The sequence below is a fragment of the Condylura cristata genome, unplaced genomic scaffold (assembly GCF_000260355.1).
Source record: "Condylura cristata isolate star-nosed mole 26May11 unplaced genomic scaffold, ConCri1.0 scaffold00015, whole genome shotgun sequence".
Lineage (NCBI taxonomy): Eukaryota > Metazoa > Chordata > Mammalia > Eulipotyphla > Talpidae > Condylura > Condylura cristata.
In genome coordinates, this window is record NW_004567116.1 from 1,741,037 (window position 1) to 1,756,656 (window position 15,620).

At 59.6% G+C, this 15,620-nt stretch overlaps 2 protein-coding genes across 5 annotated transcripts; one reads left to right on the forward strand and one right to left on the reverse strand.

Annotated features, from left to right (window-relative positions):
* The first annotated feature begins 8,857 nt into the window (after positions 1-8,857).
* On the forward strand, positions 8,858-13,514 carry FOSL1 (FOS-like antigen 1). Of its 4 annotated transcripts, XM_004682611.1 has the most exons (4): positions 8,858-9,016; positions 10,903-11,100; positions 12,575-12,682; positions 13,110-13,514. In XM_004682611.1, the coding sequence occupies exons 1-4, from the start codon at positions 8,927-8,929 to the stop codon at positions 13,512-13,514; spliced, it is 801 nt and encodes a 266-aa protein (XP_004682668.1). In that variant the 5' UTR covers positions 8,858-8,926. The 4 variants fall into 4 exon arrangements, with proteins under 4 accessions (XP_004682668.1, XP_012580731.1, XP_012580732.1 ...); XM_012725277.1 differs by lacking the exon at positions 12,575-12,682 and having other exon boundaries at positions 8,927-9,016; XM_012725278.1 differs by lacking the exon at positions 10,903-11,100 and having other exon boundaries at positions 8,927-9,016.
* A 1,203-nt stretch (positions 13,515-14,717) lies between these two features.
* CCDC85B (coiled-coil domain containing 85B) lies at positions 14,718-15,614 on the reverse strand. The gene has a single exon (XM_004682612.2). It carries the CDS (start codon positions 15,559-15,561, stop codon positions 14,953-14,955), a length of 609 nt encoding a protein of 202 aa, XP_004682669.1. The 5' UTR covers positions 15,562-15,614; the 3' UTR covers positions 14,718-14,952.
* Between the last annotated feature and the right edge of the window lie 6 nt (positions 15,615-15,620).

Genomic DNA, 15,620 nt, shown 5'->3' on the forward strand with positions numbered 1-15,620 from the left:
AGGCGGGGCGGGGAGGCTGCAAGGGCAAAGTAGCCCCAGGACTTGGGCTCTGACTTGAGCACGCAGGTAGGGGCCTCAGACCGCCTGGGAGAGGTGAGCCAGGTGATCCCATTTTACCGCTGAAGAAACCGAGACTCAGAGAGTTCAGTAGCTAAGCTGACCCAGACCAGAGGGAGGTCCCTGCCCTCTGGGGAGGGCTACTCCTCTGCCAGGTCAAGGGCCCCCTAAGACCCACCCCCTTGGGCCAACACAGGAGTTAGGAAGCAGCCGCGGAGGGATGGGCTGGGTGGCTTTGACAGGCCTCAGTGTTCTGCTCCGGTTGATGACACCACTGGAAGGATGAATGAGTGCAGGGCAAAGAAGCCCACTCCGCCCGCCCACCGCCTCCCTCTGAGGAGCCCCAGCCCCCAGGGAGGAGATTAGAGAGGGGTGGGCCGGGGCGGGACAATCTCTGTCCCATCCCCCCCCCCCCCAGTTGGGGCTGGGGCTGAATCTGGGAGGACCGGAAACAGTTAAGAGAAAACTTCTGCAGCCCTTTGGCAGGCTTGGGGGACTTTCCCAGCAGGACAACTGTACCCCAGCCCTGCCCGCTGGGAGGGCCCTGGCAGGCACCGGGCTTGGGTCACACAGCTGATTCATCCAGGGAGGGAAACTCCCCACTTTTCTGAAGCACCTCCCCAAATGCTGAGAGGTAACCTAAGGGCACTCGACCCAGAAATCCACCACACCGTCTTTCCTTGATTACTGGCCTCCCAGGATAAGGTAGGGGTGCCAGCAAACCCCACATCCAACAGAGTCAGATGTGGAGGGACAGATGGGGCAATTTCCTGGGGAATGAAGCCAGAGGCTGGAACCAAAGCCAAGGCCAGCCAGGGGCATCTCTGGCTTCCTCCACTCACCCAGTTTTTACATGAGAAAACTGGGGTTCAGATGGTGAGGACAGAGGCACACACCTGCTCTGCGCTGGGCACTCCAGCCGTCCCCCTTGGGTGCGGGGACACCCTCCAGGACTCCCTGGAGAAGAGCAGCTACAACGTGCCGCCGATATGCTGTTTCCCTGTTCGCACGTGCCTGTGACCAAGTCTAGTTTAAAAATCAGGCACAATAGAAATCAGCAGGAAAAACTTGCAATGAAATCTAGCACATGGCAGCAAACGGCGGTAAAAGTTAGGTGAATGTAGTCTCTTTCTTGCTCTCTTACTGCACGAAATATTTCCAGACCAAGTGATCTGGGAACTGAAGGCGCAGAGGGGACCCCAGGATAAAGGCAGATATGTGTGGCGCCCCGCTGGGTCCCCCTGCCCTCGGGAGGAAGCTGCAGCACAGAGGTTAAGTAACTTGGCCACGGCCAGGCCGCAGGTCCCCCGGGCGCCCCGGCCCTGAGAACCTCTTGTTCCTGGAGGTGTAGTCCCAAGGGTTGAAGTCCGAACTGATGGCTTTGGTGGCAGGAGACTTTCCCCCTCGGGGGACCCTGGAAGACACACAGGCCCTCTGGGCCTGGCTCGCCCCTCCCAGGATAAAGGGACAAGCTGTGTCCAGCACGGGAATCGGCCGAGCCCCACGGGGGCCAGGATTCAGCAGAGGAGCCGTCCCGCCAAGACCTTCCTCTCCAGGGCTTGGCCTCCATTCCAAACCCCAATCCTTTTCTCCGAGTCAGAGATGCTTCTCCTGCCTGCCACTACCCTTGAAACACCACACACACGCACACACATGCACACGCACACGCGTGAGCTTGCTGGGTATCCTGCTCCTGCACCCCCTTACCTAGGCAAAAGCCTTCAGGTGTTGGAGGGCAGCTGGAGCATCAGCCCCATGGGGTGTGGCCCCAGGCTGGCAAGCTCTGTCCTATCTGGCTCCCACTCACAGGCTCGTGACTCACCCCCTCGCCCCCCATGACTCAGTTTACACTGGTGCCTGGAGGTCCTCCCAGGGAGGGTGGGGCGATTTATTGGTCCAGCCCAGGCCCGCCAGCCTTTCATCCCGGGACCAGCATTTCTTCCCCTTCCTCCCTTCCACCCCCAGCCCCTGCAGGAGCAGCACCCAGAAGCCCAGGGGTTGGGGGGGCCTCAGGTCTGGGGGATGGAAAGAGCCACGAACTGGGTAACAAGCCCCGACCACCCTGGTCCCTGGGCTGCAGGAATCAGACACTGCTCCAGGAGACTTGGGGGGCCAGGCTGAGCAGGCAGCACCCCGTCACCCTCCATTACCAGAAAACCGTCTCCTGGACCCAGGACAACTAGAAGTTGACAACTGATGTTGACAGCTCGCTGCTACCCTGCGAACACAATCCTCACTTTAGCTTGTTGCTTTTCCCTTATTTCTTTCCTGCTCTCAGGAAAAGCTGGTACAGTCATTACTATATTGTTTCACAAGTGCAGGAGCTGAGGTATAAATTAAGGGATTGCCCAGGTCACGCAGCGAGGAAGTGACGGGGCTGGAATCAAATCCCGAGCATCTGACACCAGAACTGGTGTTGTTCACCCTGCCACCACATGGAGCTGTGCCAGCCGGAGAGGGGTGAGGAGTCCCACGCCCGCCCTCTACCCCGTGGGCCCACGGAGACCCTCTGCCCGAGGGATCACAGTATATGAACCACGAAGCACCAGGAAGGGGAAACTAAGGCTCCCAGGGGAAAAGGCCCAGTCTGAGGCGGTGGAATGAGCACGAGGCGCAGTTCGGCCTGGGACGGTCCTGCTCTCCTGGCTGCCCTGGGCTAGAGAGGTGGCAGCTGGGGGTGCCCCAGGAAGGGCACGGGGGCTGATGTCCCCACACCCCGAAGCTCTTCGCCCCGTGCCTTTCCCCCTCTGGCCCCCGGGGCTAGGCTGCTATCGCAGCGGGTATGTGCCTCGGAGGACCCCAGGACAGGCGCCCACGGCTGCGCAGCCCCGCAACCCCGGAAAGGGCAGCTCTGCTCCCTGCTGCCCGTCAGTGTGGGTCTCTCCTGTAGCCCCTCAGGCCCCCAAGGCCTGGGCTGGCCCCCTTGACCTTCCCACGGGGACTTCAGCCCCTCTGGCCCAGACCCCAGCCTCTGCCTGGCACCAAGGGCTTGGCTGCGGCTCACTCAGCCCCTCTGCCCCACCCTGGTCTCCTCTGCCAGGAAAACTGCCCCTTGCCCACCCTCACCCCAGAGGGAAAGGGGACCCTTCTCCCCTGAGGACTGCTGGGCTGGCCAGCTCCCCAGCCCCTGTCCCCAGTGCTGTCCCCATGTGGGCTGATTTCCTGGAGCAGGTCATCTCTGGGGGGTGGGGAGAAGGGCAGAGGTCTGTCAGCCTGCCTCCCTGGCAGCTGCGCCCATGCCACTGGCCACTCCCCTAGCTCGCAGTGGACAGAGCTGGGGCCAAGTGGCCACGGGGTCTCTCAGACGCCACGGAGAACTGTGGTCACACACAGGGCTGAGCCTCACAGACGTAAAAGCCAGAAGCCAGACATGGGTGTGACTCCACGGAGGTGGCGGTCTGTGGAATTGGAGACAAGACCGGAGGGCCCGCTGCTGGAGAGACGGCTTCCGGGGCAGGTGTGAGGCCTGCTGCATCCAGGGGCGGACCAGCTGCGCCTCTCAGCCTGAGGACGCGTGGAGCCGCAACTGGGCGCTGCGGACCAGGCTTGTTGGATGAGGCAGATCTATCTAGACTCTCTGGGAGGATTCTCAAGGCCCCAAAACCCCAAGAGAGCAAAGAACAAAGCAGGATGTGGAACAGGCTACCTTCGCCCGTTGAAAAAAAAAGTCCTTAAGGAACTCATTCTGAGAGAAGGGGAGTTTTCCACTGTATCCCCGTGGGAAACTTCTGGATTTGGAAGCATGGAAGTGTGTTACCTTGTCAAAAAAGGAATGTGGTGTAAAAATAGAAGGCAAAGGAAAATAAAAATCATGTTTTTTTTTTTTTTAATCATCACACACAGGCCCTCCATGGTGGCACAGCAGGTTAGGACACAGGAGGCGAGCTAACCACAGCCACTTCAGTGGGAGTTCGATCCCCGGCCTGGAGGTGACCCACATGGCGTGGCAGACCTCTCCTGTGTTGCCTGCTGCTCCCTTCAGCAGTGGACTTGGTTGATCTGCCTGTTCTGCTCCCCGCTCTGTCTCTGTCTCTCACAGCCCCTGCACCCCAGTTCTGTATGCATAAATAAATAAACATCTATAAAGACAATAAAAATTTTTTAAAAGAAAGAAATTAAATCATCCCACACACAGCTTATTATATTTACATCAGGTTATTAAAAAAGCAGCAAGGCCTGCAGATGCCCTGGGCTGGTATTGCTGGAAGATTTTAGACCTAAGGGAGCATCACAGAAGTCCTCCTGAGGAAGAGGGTGGGGAAACTAAGGCCTGGAAGCGGAGAGTCGGTCTGCCAGGTGAGGGGGTGAGGGCCTTGAGGGCCTCCACCGAGCCCCCTATTCAATGTACAAAGTAGAAGAACAGGCGTGAGCGCCCCGGCCCCTGCCCACCCTCAGGCGCTCCTGCTCAGCATGAGGATTTTCAAAACCCCTCAAGCTCCTGGGTGGGAAATGGACGGAGACCCGACAGCAAGTCGCCCTGCTCCTAATAGCCCCAAGCCCAGGAGTCCCCAGCGGCCCCACAGGAGCCCCAGAGGGCCCCTGGGAGCTATTCCTGAAGGGCACATTTCCACGCTCCCTGCGCGAGGCCACTGTCTCACGAACAGGGAAGGCGAATCTCAGACACGTTAGGCGAAAGAAACCACACCAGCTCCAGACTGTGTAGTCCCACCCATGCTCAAGGAGGGGCAAGAGTGAAGCTCCTGCCACCCGGCAGACGTCCAGACAGTGGGTTAGTGCCTGGGAGGGTGCAAGGAAACTTTTTAACCTCAAACGTGGTGAGAACTTTTGGCTTTGATGCTCGAAGCCTCATCAACAAAGGAAGAATAGATAAATCGAACTTGATAACAATTTAAAAAACCTTTGTACGTGACAGGACATCACGAGGATGAGAAAAGCAACCTTACAGGATGGGAGAAAACATCTGCAAATCATGCACCTCCCTGGAGGTGCAGAGCTGGTCTCAGCGCTATGTAGCTGTCCACAGCCGCTGCCTCAGGAGTTCAATCCCCGGCCAGGTTGGGACCCACAGGGCGCGGCAGGCCCCTCCTGTCGCCCCACTGCGCCCCTCAGCAGCAGATTTCATTGGATCTGCCTGTTCTGCTCCCCACTCTGTGTCAGGTGAATCCTCTCACCCCCATAAATCTTTAAAAAACAAAACAAAACTCTAAACCGTGTGTCTGATCAGGGGACAGCACCCAGAACTTAGAGGGTGCCTATCACTCAACAAAACCACCGAACAGCCCACTGATCCCAGACACAGGACTTCAACAGACGTGCACAGCAATATATGCAAAATGTGTTCACATAAACGTGGCCAAGGAGCCCGTGAAAAGACGTTCCTTGATTATTAAAGAGAAGCAAACCAAACACCATCGGATATGGTCCCACACCCTTGACGACGCCCTTCATTCCACAATGTAAAAGAATAAACTTAGGCGAGGAGGTGGAGAAATGAAAGCCCCTGGCCCCACCGTAGGGACGAAGATGGCACCCCCCCCTCCTGTAAAACAGCCTGGTGGCTTCTCACAAAGTTAAAAAAAAAAAAAAAAAACATAAGGAATGAAGCATCGACACATGCGTGTTCCAACGTGGAGGAGCCGCCGTGCGTCATGACTGAGTGAAAAGCAGACAGACACTGCGTGTCACGGAGCGAGGCCCCTTGAGCAGGCTTGGCCTGCACAGGCGGGTCCTGGTGGCAGAAGCCGGCTGGTGGTGGGGCGGGGAGGGCTCAGGAGAGGTTCCCCAGTGGGTATGGGGTATTTTTCTGGGATGATCAAAAAAGTTTTGCTGCTGGAGAGGTGGTGGCTGCACAGCCAGAGAGCTGTGCAGACCACGCCTCAAGAGGCTGAAGCCGCTCTCGCATATTTCACTTCAACTGCAGAAACAGACCTCCACTGAAAACCTCCGTGTCCCGGGGCATGAAATTCCTCCTGGGTGTAAAGCACATTCATTCATCCTTGAACCTCACTGCAGCCCCAAAAAGCTGGGGGAGGGGGCTCTTTGGAGCTCCAAGAGGGAGAGTGACCGCACACTGCTCACCCAGCTGCCCAGGGAGAGTGTCAGGCCTCTCAGACACCCCCTGCCCAGACTCCCACAACCACCCACCCCCTTGGGGTTGTCTCCTGGCCTCCCTGGGAGGGAGCTGGTGAGGTCAGGAGCCAGGAATGTTTCTGCAGCCACTAGGCGGGAGATAGTGACAGAGGAGCTTGGAATGTGCTGCCTCTGAAAGGACCTCCTTGTGGTCGGACAGTTAGAGCAGGAAGGGACTTTCACGGTCAAGTCATCACACACACACACACTGAGACCTGAACCCTTGCTTGGCCGCTGTGTGGGGCTGCTTGGGGAGGGGCGTGGGGATATTTTTGCAACAGGCAGTGACTGACTTGTGTCTGGCCTGCATGGCCACCACCTGGCCGCCTGTGTGCCCCTGACCTGTCCAGCCTGAGCCCAGCCGATGCGTTAGGGATCAGTGTGGCATGTGTGTGTGCCTGCCTGGCGGGGGGGGTCTCCGCGTGGATGGGAGCCCCAGGACGCCCACGCCCAGGGCTTTTCATCAACCTGCATCTTTCTTTATGCCTCCGGTTGCAACCTACTCCATGCAGCGCTGAGGATGGGACCCTGTTTGGGTTCCTTTCTCCAGCAGCCTGAGATGTCGTTACTGATGTGTCTCCACATTGCAGCAGAAAACAGGCTCCAGGAGACTGTGTGGCCCTAGTCCGGAGCTGGGAGGTAAGCAACCCTACAGAGCCAGGGTGGGCTGGCTGCAGCCTGCAGTTTTCCACGCCACATCAACCACCGCCTCCAGCAACCTCTCTCTCTCACACTTGCATGCGTGTGCCTTATTTCTCAGCTTGGTAAACGACTCTACTTTCTTTTTCAGTGCTCGAGAAACACGAGCATGAAGTGGAGCAAGGGTGAGGGAGAGGCACCAGGCTGGTAACCACCTTCTGAGTGCGCAGCACTTTACAGCTTACAAAGCACTTTCACATTTGTGATCTCATTTGATCCTATAATAGCCCCATGAGGTAGGCGGGAGGCCCAATTATTCCCATTGGGACTGGGCCCCAGAGGGACAGTGACTTAGGTACACGGAGACCCAAAGGGAGCTCTACGACAGGAAGCCCAGCGCCAGCTGGTCTCCAGGAGACCCTAGGTCCTGAGAGTTCTCACAAATCCCTGGCTTCTGTCCCCAAAGAAGGCAGCCCAGGCCCCGCCCCTCGGAGCCTCCTGCCTGAGGACAAAAGCAGAGCTCCTCACTGGTGCCCAGGGAAAGCAGGGAGCTCAGGCGGGCACCGCCTCTCTGGCTTCAGCCCCGTCATCTGCCAAAGAAGGGGAGCAGCGAGCTCTGGTGACTGGTGCTCACTGACGTGTGCCCTTTGGCCTGTGCGTTAGGGTGTCTGGAAGTTTTGAGAAATCTTGCCTGGCCCTGGGTGAAGAGCACCCGCAGCCCCGATCCAGTCACGAGCTTCAGCCACTGAGGTAGTGACCTTAGGTCATTCATGCCCACATCTCCGGGCCTCAGCTTCCCACCTGGAAAATGAAGATGGTAATGGTGGCTCCGCCCCGTGTGACCCTGGTTGTGGACATTGGACACAGGTCTTTGACACAGGCCTGTCTCCAGGCCAGGCTGGGGACACACAGCCTGGGAAGACCACCTTGGTACTTAGAGAGGACGGCTTTTGTCAAACGACAGGACAGCTGTGTCCCCTTCAGCCTCTTGCTACTTACAGGAACACAGAATGGAGACTTGCTCTAGCTCCCGAAATTATCCTGTGAGTGGCACAATTATATTGCGTTGTTTTGTGGGTAGTTCAAAGCTTTACCTTGTTCACTGTCAGCATTTAAAACATACCATTATTTTTGTGACACTGGTTTGTCATTTGGATATGTTCTTTTTTAAAAGATTTATTTTATTTATACATACAGAACTGGGGTACAGGCCAGAGGTGCAGGAGCGGTGAGAGGATTCACCAGAGACAGAGTTGGGAACAGAACAGGCAGATGGACAAAGTACATTGCTGATGGACAAAGTACAGTCTCGCTCTTCACATTCTGAGGGGAGCAGCAGGCTGGTCAGAAGAGGTCTGCCGCGCCATGTGGGTCACCTGCCTGGGGGGGGGGGGTGGAACTCGAGCTCCACAGTGCTGCGCTTTACCGCGTTGCGCCACCAGGGAGGGCCCTGGATACGTTTCAGCCTGAAGGGCAGGGGAAGAGCCTCCCACCAGGCCTGTCAAGCCTAGGATGATGTCCCTCGCTCCGTCCCTGGCATGAAATAATCGCCCGGTAAAAGCCATCACGGCGGTCGTCCTCACATTTGTCCTCCACCTACAGTCTCGCTCTTCACATTCTTCATTTCAGTCTCCCACGCGTGGCACCGCAGCACTGCGAGTATTTCGCCCCATTTTACGGACGCGGAAGCTGAGCGCGGGCGGGCGGGGAGAGGGCCGGGCGCGGCCCGGGCGGGGCGGGCTCACCTGCGCGCCCGCTCGGGGCGGGGCGGGGCGGGCGCCGGGAAGGTGTGTCAACCCGCCAGGAATCCTCAGCTGCACCTGGGCGCGGCGGGGAACTTGCACCATGTATGGGCAGCTGCGTCAGAGGGGGCCGACCCGCCGGGGCGGCTGGGGGACGCCAAGTCCGCCCCTTTCCCCTCCAAGAGGCGCCTACCCGACTGGAGGAGGGGTCGAAAGGTTCGGGGTGAACTGACAAAAGGCGGCGCGGCTGGAGAGGTGGAGCCCCGAGGTGCCCGCAACCCCTCCCATTCGAAGTGGTTCAGCCCGAGAAATTTTCATTCATAAAAAGACTCGGTGAGGCGCGAGTGAGTCAGAACCCGGGCCGCCGACGCGGACCCCACGAGCAGCCAGCTCAGGGCATGTTCCGAGACTTCGGGGAACCCGGACCGAGCTCCGGGGCCGGCGGTGCATACGGCGGCCCGGCGCAGGCCCCCGCGACCGTCCAGCAGGTGAGACACCCGACGCTTGGGGCCCCGCGCGGACAGCGCCTGGGACGCTGCGGTCTGCACCCGCACGCTCCGGGCTGGACCTGGGGCTGGAACGGGGTTGTGGGGCCGCGGCCGCAGATCCCGCCTCTCCTCCGGGGTCCGGGCAGTGCCCCCGACCCCAGTGGCCCAGCGGATCGCGCGCCGCGGCGCCACAGAGGTCCGAGAACCTCCCCTCTCGGCCTCGGGTCCTCGCCGTCGGCTGTCCATTCACCGCGTCTCTGCTACCTTCTTTCTGTCCCCTGTCCACCAGTGATTTCTTGGTCCCATCGGTGTCAGAAGGGGACGCCGGACACCTGGTTTGTCCTCGCCCTGACAGCATCCGAGGGGCCGAGCCATCTCTACTAAACACCCGGGTCGGGGCTGCGCGGCGCCCGCCCGGCAGCTGTGGAGGCGGGATGCGCCCGCCGCGGGGCGCCACTGAGGGGAGCCCTGGGCACTCTGTGGGATCCGCCGGGGGTCCCGCTCCCTGTCCCCTCCTCCGCGCAGTAGGACCCATTGGTCTCCAGAGGTTCCTGGAGAACCGGAGAGCCGGGCCAAGAGCGACCGCCGAGGTGCGGGGACGTGCGCGCAGTCGCGCAGCAGGCAACTCCCGGGGCCTCGACTTCCCGCACCGGCGGCGCTGATTGTCGCCTGGGGGGACCCCGGAGGCTATAGGTGCCCATTTCCTGTCGAGGGGCTGCGAGCACGTGTCTCCAGGGGAGGGGAGGAGCGGCGTCCGTTCCGCCGAGTCACGGCGGCCGAGTCACGGCTGCTGACTCACCCCCGGCGCCCCTCCCTTCCTGGCCCCGAGCGGCCTGGGGACCGACGACCTCGCGAGCGGGGAGAGCCGCGGGCTGTGCCTCGCCCGGAACTGGGGTCACTGGGCCACCGGCCCCCGCGGCCTGCGCTGGGGACACAGTTGTTCGGGCTTGCCTGAGCTTGTGAAGCGCTTCCCAGACGGCGGGGTGCCCACACCCAGGGCTGGCCCCAGGGCTTGAACCCGTCTGTCCCACCGCACTGAGCCCCCTTCTCCACGGTTCCTTAGGTTTCCAGCCGAAAGAAAACCCTGGTGGGTAATACCTAGAGTGCAGAGACTCGCCCGAAGCCCATGGGCCATTTTCACCTCTTCTACCCTGTTTTCCGCAGCTAAGCCTTGAATGATTAAAAAGCCCACCATTGCCGCTAAGGTTTTAAAATACTGCCAATTAAACCATGATTTCAGAACTACCTAACGGGTAGTTCTCAGCATCAAACGCTGTAGTCTTCTCCTAGGACAATGTTAAAAATGAGGACGCTAAGACCCATGGAGGTTAAATAACTTTCCCAGAGTAACAGCCAGTAAGCGGGTGGGCAGCAGGTGGCCTCTGCTGGGCACGCCCGGGTGCCCAGGCACCTGCCTCTCAAATTCTCTCACCTGATGGTCACAGCACTCTGGAAGTAGGAGCTGTGACCTCCTCTCCCTGCAGAAGGCTCTCTGACAGGGTGCCGGAGCCGCAGGAGCCTGCCTGGACCCAAACCCCACTTCCCACAAATTGGCTGTGTGTCTGTGGACAATTGTTTTCCTGTCTGAAAATGAAGCTGCTATTGTGCAAATTACATGAGTCAGTGTTTATAAAGTGACTGGGACATTCCCTAAAACTCATGATTTGTAAGTATTAGCTCTGATGGGAAAATGGAGGCACAGAGAGGTGGCCTGCCCAAAGTCACAGCTCCAGCTGGGACTGTCACCAAGACAGTCCTCCGCCAAACTGTGTTCTTTCTGATCTCATAGAAGCACAGCCGCGGTACGGTGGCAGTGTGGCTTTTGTCCACTGGGAGACCTGCAATCCATGCAGACCTCATCCCTGACTCCCCCCTTTTTCCCTCAGAAGTTCCACCTCGTGCCAAGCATCAACGCTGTGAGTGGCAACCAGGAGCTGCAGTGGATGGTACAGCCTCACTTCCTGGGCCCCAGCAGCTACCCCAGGCCTCTAGCCTACCCCCAGTACAGCGCCCCCCAGCCCCGGCCTGGAGTCATCTGCGCCCTGGGGCCTCCTCCAGGGGTGCGTCGGAGGCCCTGTGAACAGGTGAGGAGCAGAGGGTGAGCTCTTGCCCAAAAGGAGGCTTAGAAGCGGGGAAGAGTCACTAGAAAGCAATAGGTGCCCCAGGGAGACCCAGCAGGCACCCCAGAGGTCACTTCTGTTCAGGGAAAGCTTCCTGGGGATAGAAGCATGTTAGCCTGGAAGGGTCGGGAGGGCGATGAAGGAAAGAACATCCCAAGCAGAGGGCCTGCGGGGCGCAAGACTGGAGGTGGAAGTAAGGAATACACCTGCTTCTGTGGGAGGCGCTTATGCCTCGTGTTGCTGGGGACAGAACAGAGCGTTCCCTTCAGCTATGCTCTGGTCTCAGTCTCCCTAATATAATCCTCACGAAAAAAACACTCGGGGAAGGTCCCCTGGTTTTCTCCATTTGACAGTCAAGGAAATGAAGGCACAGGGACAGAAGGCCACCTGGGCAAGGTAGTGAGTTGTGAGACAGGTGTGTCCAATTCTCAAGCTAGACCCTAACTCCCAAGCCACACACCCTCACTGGAGTCAGCAGACGGCTGGAAGCAGAGTGAACTGGATATTCCTTCCTGCCACCACAGCCGATCAAGTCCTTCCCAAAATAACTAAGAGAGAGAGGGCCTAAGGAGTGACTCCTCTGTCCTCTCCCTGGAGCATCTTGGTACAGGAGATCACAGTAGGGTGAAACTTGTGCCTCCAGAGAACCTAATTTGACACAAGTTACAGGATGGGAATGGGGGTTGCATCTGGGGAACAACGGGTGGCAAGAAGGGGCAGCTTCCCAGAAATAGACTAGCTAACCTTTGGGACCAGCCTGAGAAAGGGGACTGCGGGTGAACCCCAGAAGCAAACGCCCGGACTTCCTTCAGCCCTGTGCTGAGGGTGGCCTTCTGTTCCTGGGCCTTCCTAGACTGGGACAGTGAGCTGTGAATGGAGTCTTATGGGGGGCAGTCCCATCAGCTGGCTGTCACTCAGTGTTGATAGACTGCACGGATTTCATGCATACTCTGGGACCAGAAGCAAGTTATACATATTCCATGGCTTTAGCTCCTAACGTGGGAAGCTGGGTCAAGCATCTGTGAAGCATCAGCTGGCAGTTAGTAGGTTCTTGATCATTAACAAGCCCCTAACAGCACTCATTAGCCCCCCCAGTGCTGACAGCCCCTTGGTTATCAAGAGATGGGAAAAGTTAGGGTCTCTGGAAAAAGTGTAACCTGGCCCAGCGTCCCTGGGGGAAAGGCCCCTTGGAGTTTCTGGGAATGAAGAGAAGGCTTCCCAAAGGCAGGCACATCTTAGCTGAGTCCTGGGAAGAGAGGAGGGTTGAGGCTTGTGGATGGCCAGACGGGAATCAGGCGACAAGCTATACTCACGGAGGAAGCTGGGCCTAGCCAAGCTAAGCGAGTGTGGGGTCCAGCCGTGCTCTCCTCCAGGACTCCTCCATGGGGGCCACCACAGGAGGCAAGTGGACAACCTCACTACTCCTTCCACCCTCCAGATCAGCCCCGAGGAGGAGGAGCGCCGTCGAGTAAGGCGTGAGCGGAACAAGCTGGCCGCGGCCAAGTGCAGGAACCGAAGGAAGGAACTGACTGACTTCCTGCAGGCGGTAAGCACCGGCCTGCGCCCACGGTGCCTGGACTCGGGGGCCCCCAACCCCAGAGGCTGGGCTCCCTGAAGTTGCTGTATCCAAGCAGGGAGTGGGTGCCGCGGGTAGAGTAAGTGCCCTCCCCCAGCTCCCTGCCCAAGGGACAGGCCTTCTGGGGAAAGGACCTGACCAAAGCCATAAGAAGTTAGTTGCAGCACGATGCTTGTAGCAGAGCATAACTGAGGCTTCAGCTGCAAATCTGGTCCAAGATGCCCACGAGCCTGATGGGAGTCATGCCCATTTTCTCCCAAGGGCTCATGGGAGTTGTAGGCCAGACTTTCTGGAGACACTCCTCCAAATCACCACCACCCCTCCCCCCATCACCATCGCAGTGGGAGGCTGGGTGGTATTGGCCTTCATCTCCACTGTTCCTCTCCTGACTCTGCAGGAGACTGACAAACTGGAGGGTGAGAAGTCCGGGCTGCAGCGGGAGATTGAGGAGCTGCAGAAGCAGAAGGAACGCCTGGAGCTGGTGCTGGAAGCCCACCGCCCCATCTGCAAAATCCCCGAAGGGGTCAGGGAGGATGACGCTGGTGGAGGAGGCGGCAGCCCGCCGCCCGCCTCCCGCCCTGTGCCTTGTATCTCCCTTTCCCCAGGGCCTGTGCTTGAACCCGAAGCCCTGCACACCCCCACGCTCATGACCACACCCTCCCTGACTCCTTTCACCCCCAGCCTGGTCTTCACCTACCCCAGCACTCCTGAGCCCTGCGCCTCAGCCCACCGCAAGAGTAGCAGCAGCAGCGGGGACCCGTCCTCTGACCCCTTGGGGTCCCCTACCCTACTCGCTTTATGAGGCACCCCAGCCCCCGTCCCTGAGCATGCCACCCCGGCTAATATCTCCAGGCCATGAGTCCAGCTGGCTGGACCACATCCCACTCCCGACCCAGAAGGTCCTGCTCCATCCTTCCAGAGACCGGAGCACCGGCTTCCAGATGAAGCCAGCTTGGGCCACCAGGGCGGCCAGTGCTGCCAGCTGTTTCTCTAGAGCTGGCCTCTCTAGCACAATTTGCACTAAATCAGAGACAAAAAAAAAAAAGTTGTGCAAGGGAACTCCTGGCAGCCCCAAGGACACTGTAGCTCCCCAGGGGTCCTCTGAAGCCCTACCCCTGCCAGCCACTCCTAGAGTCTTCATCACCCTCTTCCGCGTGTGACCCCCAACTCCAGCCAACAGAAGGCTATTCTCGGCTAGCCTAGAACACTAATTCGCCCAGCAGCATAGGTCACCGAAGCAGGGCATTCCGTGAGGAGCTGACTGCACCCCCAGCTCTGAGAAGCCTTCAGCTCTGGGAATCCAAGCCTCTGCAGCGAGGACAGCTGCTATTTATTTTCCTAAAGAGAGTATTTTTATACAAACCTGCCAAAATGGAATAAAAGGCTTAAAACTCTGTCCTAGTCTCAGCATACCTGGACTAAAGCCCTAGGCAGAGCTCGGCTGCACGGACTGACTGATGATCTTGGACATATTCTGGACAAAAAAAAAAAAAAGATTTGATATATCTGGACCTGGACCATTTTGTCTGACCAATGAGGCTGCATCTGCTCTGCCTCATCGCCAGGACTGAGCGGAGGAAGAGCGTGCGGAGGGCGCAAGACAGAGGATTCGATCTTTTCCTGGTGGTGGTGGGGGTGCTGCTGCTGCCGCGCGCCGCAGGAGGGCGCTGTTAGGCCCAGTCCAGTCCCATGGGAGGCGGCCAAGTGGGTTCTCGGCCCCCAGCACCTGCTTCCTGCCCCATTGTCTTGTACAGGAAGGAGCCGGGAAGGGAGCTGGAGCCGGGAAGGGAGCTGGAGCCACTTCAGGGGCCAGATCACGGCCTGTTCTGGGGCCTGAGTGGGAGAGTCAGAGCTTACCCCCAGGCGTGAGATAATGGCCACCTTGCTTCGGCCGCCCCTCTAGATGGGAATGGCATTGCGTTCTCAACGCTCCCCACCTCTCCTCCGCCGCCCACCCCGTCCCAACCCCGGCGAGTCCCAAACAGACGCTGCCCAGGCCACCGACTCTGCTTCCTTCCCAGTTTATTAGCCTCCACCCAGCCCCCCGTAAGTCCCTCCGCTCCAGTTCCCCTGCTAACGCCCAGCGAAAAAGAGGGCCACTCCTCAGTGCCAAGGTGCCTAAGTCCATGACAGCAGTTCCTGGTGCGCAGCCGGGGCGGCGTCCACGTCCACAGGTCCACAGCAATCCTGGCGTTTGGGGCGCAATCCGGGCGGGCGTCGGCGCGAAGGGAGCTGCGTCCTCAGTCATCTGGGGAGCAGGCCAGGGGCAACTGATCCGGGCTGCCTACACTGCCGGTGCTGGAGCTCCCATCGCCCAGGTCGCGGGGCCCGCACGGGGGCAAGGCGAGCTCGGGCGCCGGCCCGGTGCCAGAGCCCCCCGCGCCGCTGGGGCCGCCGCGGGGGCCCCACTCCTCGCCCAGCGCCAGGCAGAGCTCCTTAAGCGCCAGGTTCTCCCGCAGCAGCTCCTCCTGGCGGCCTTCCAGCTCGGCCAGCTTCTGCCAGCAACCGCCCAGGTCCTCGCGCACCGCCCGGGATGCTTGGGTCCCGAAGAGCTGCCACTGGCGCGCAGCGCGGCGCCCGCGCTGGCGCTCCGAGTCCAGGAAGCAGCAGAGGTCGCGCAGCTCGCGGTTCTCGGCCTGCAGGCGCCGGTTGAGTTGCTTGAGCTCGCGGATCTCGCCCAGGTGGCCTTGCAGCTGCCGATTCACCTCCTGCATGAGGCGGCCTCGCTGCACCAGAGCCGCCAGGCGCGCCGCCTCCTCCCGCCGCAGGCGCCGCACCAGCTCCTCCTTGCCCAGCGCCGCCATCTCTTCATCCGTCAGCTCCTCCAGGCCGCCCGCCTCGGCCTCCATGGCGGCTCAGGCCTCTGGAGCATCGCCTGCCCGCCGCCGCGGCCAGGAGCCCCCCGTCG

Coding starts and splice junctions, on each gene's coding strand:
- FOSL1 (XM_004682611.1), top strand. CDS start 8,927: ATGTTCCGAGACTTCGGGGAACCCGGACCGAGCTCCGGGGCCGGCGGT. Junction 9,017..10,902: donor CCCCCGCGACCGTCCAGCAG/GTGAGACACCCG, acceptor TTTTTCCCTCAG/AAGTTCCACCTCGTGCCAAG. Junction 12,683..13,109: donor TGACTGACTTCCTGCAGGCG/GTAAGCACCGGC, acceptor CTGACTCTGCAG/GAGACTGACAAACTGGAGGG.
- CCDC85B (XM_004682612.2), bottom strand. CDS start 15,561: ATGGAGGCCGAGGCGGGCGGCCTGGAGGAGCTGACGGATGAAGAGATG.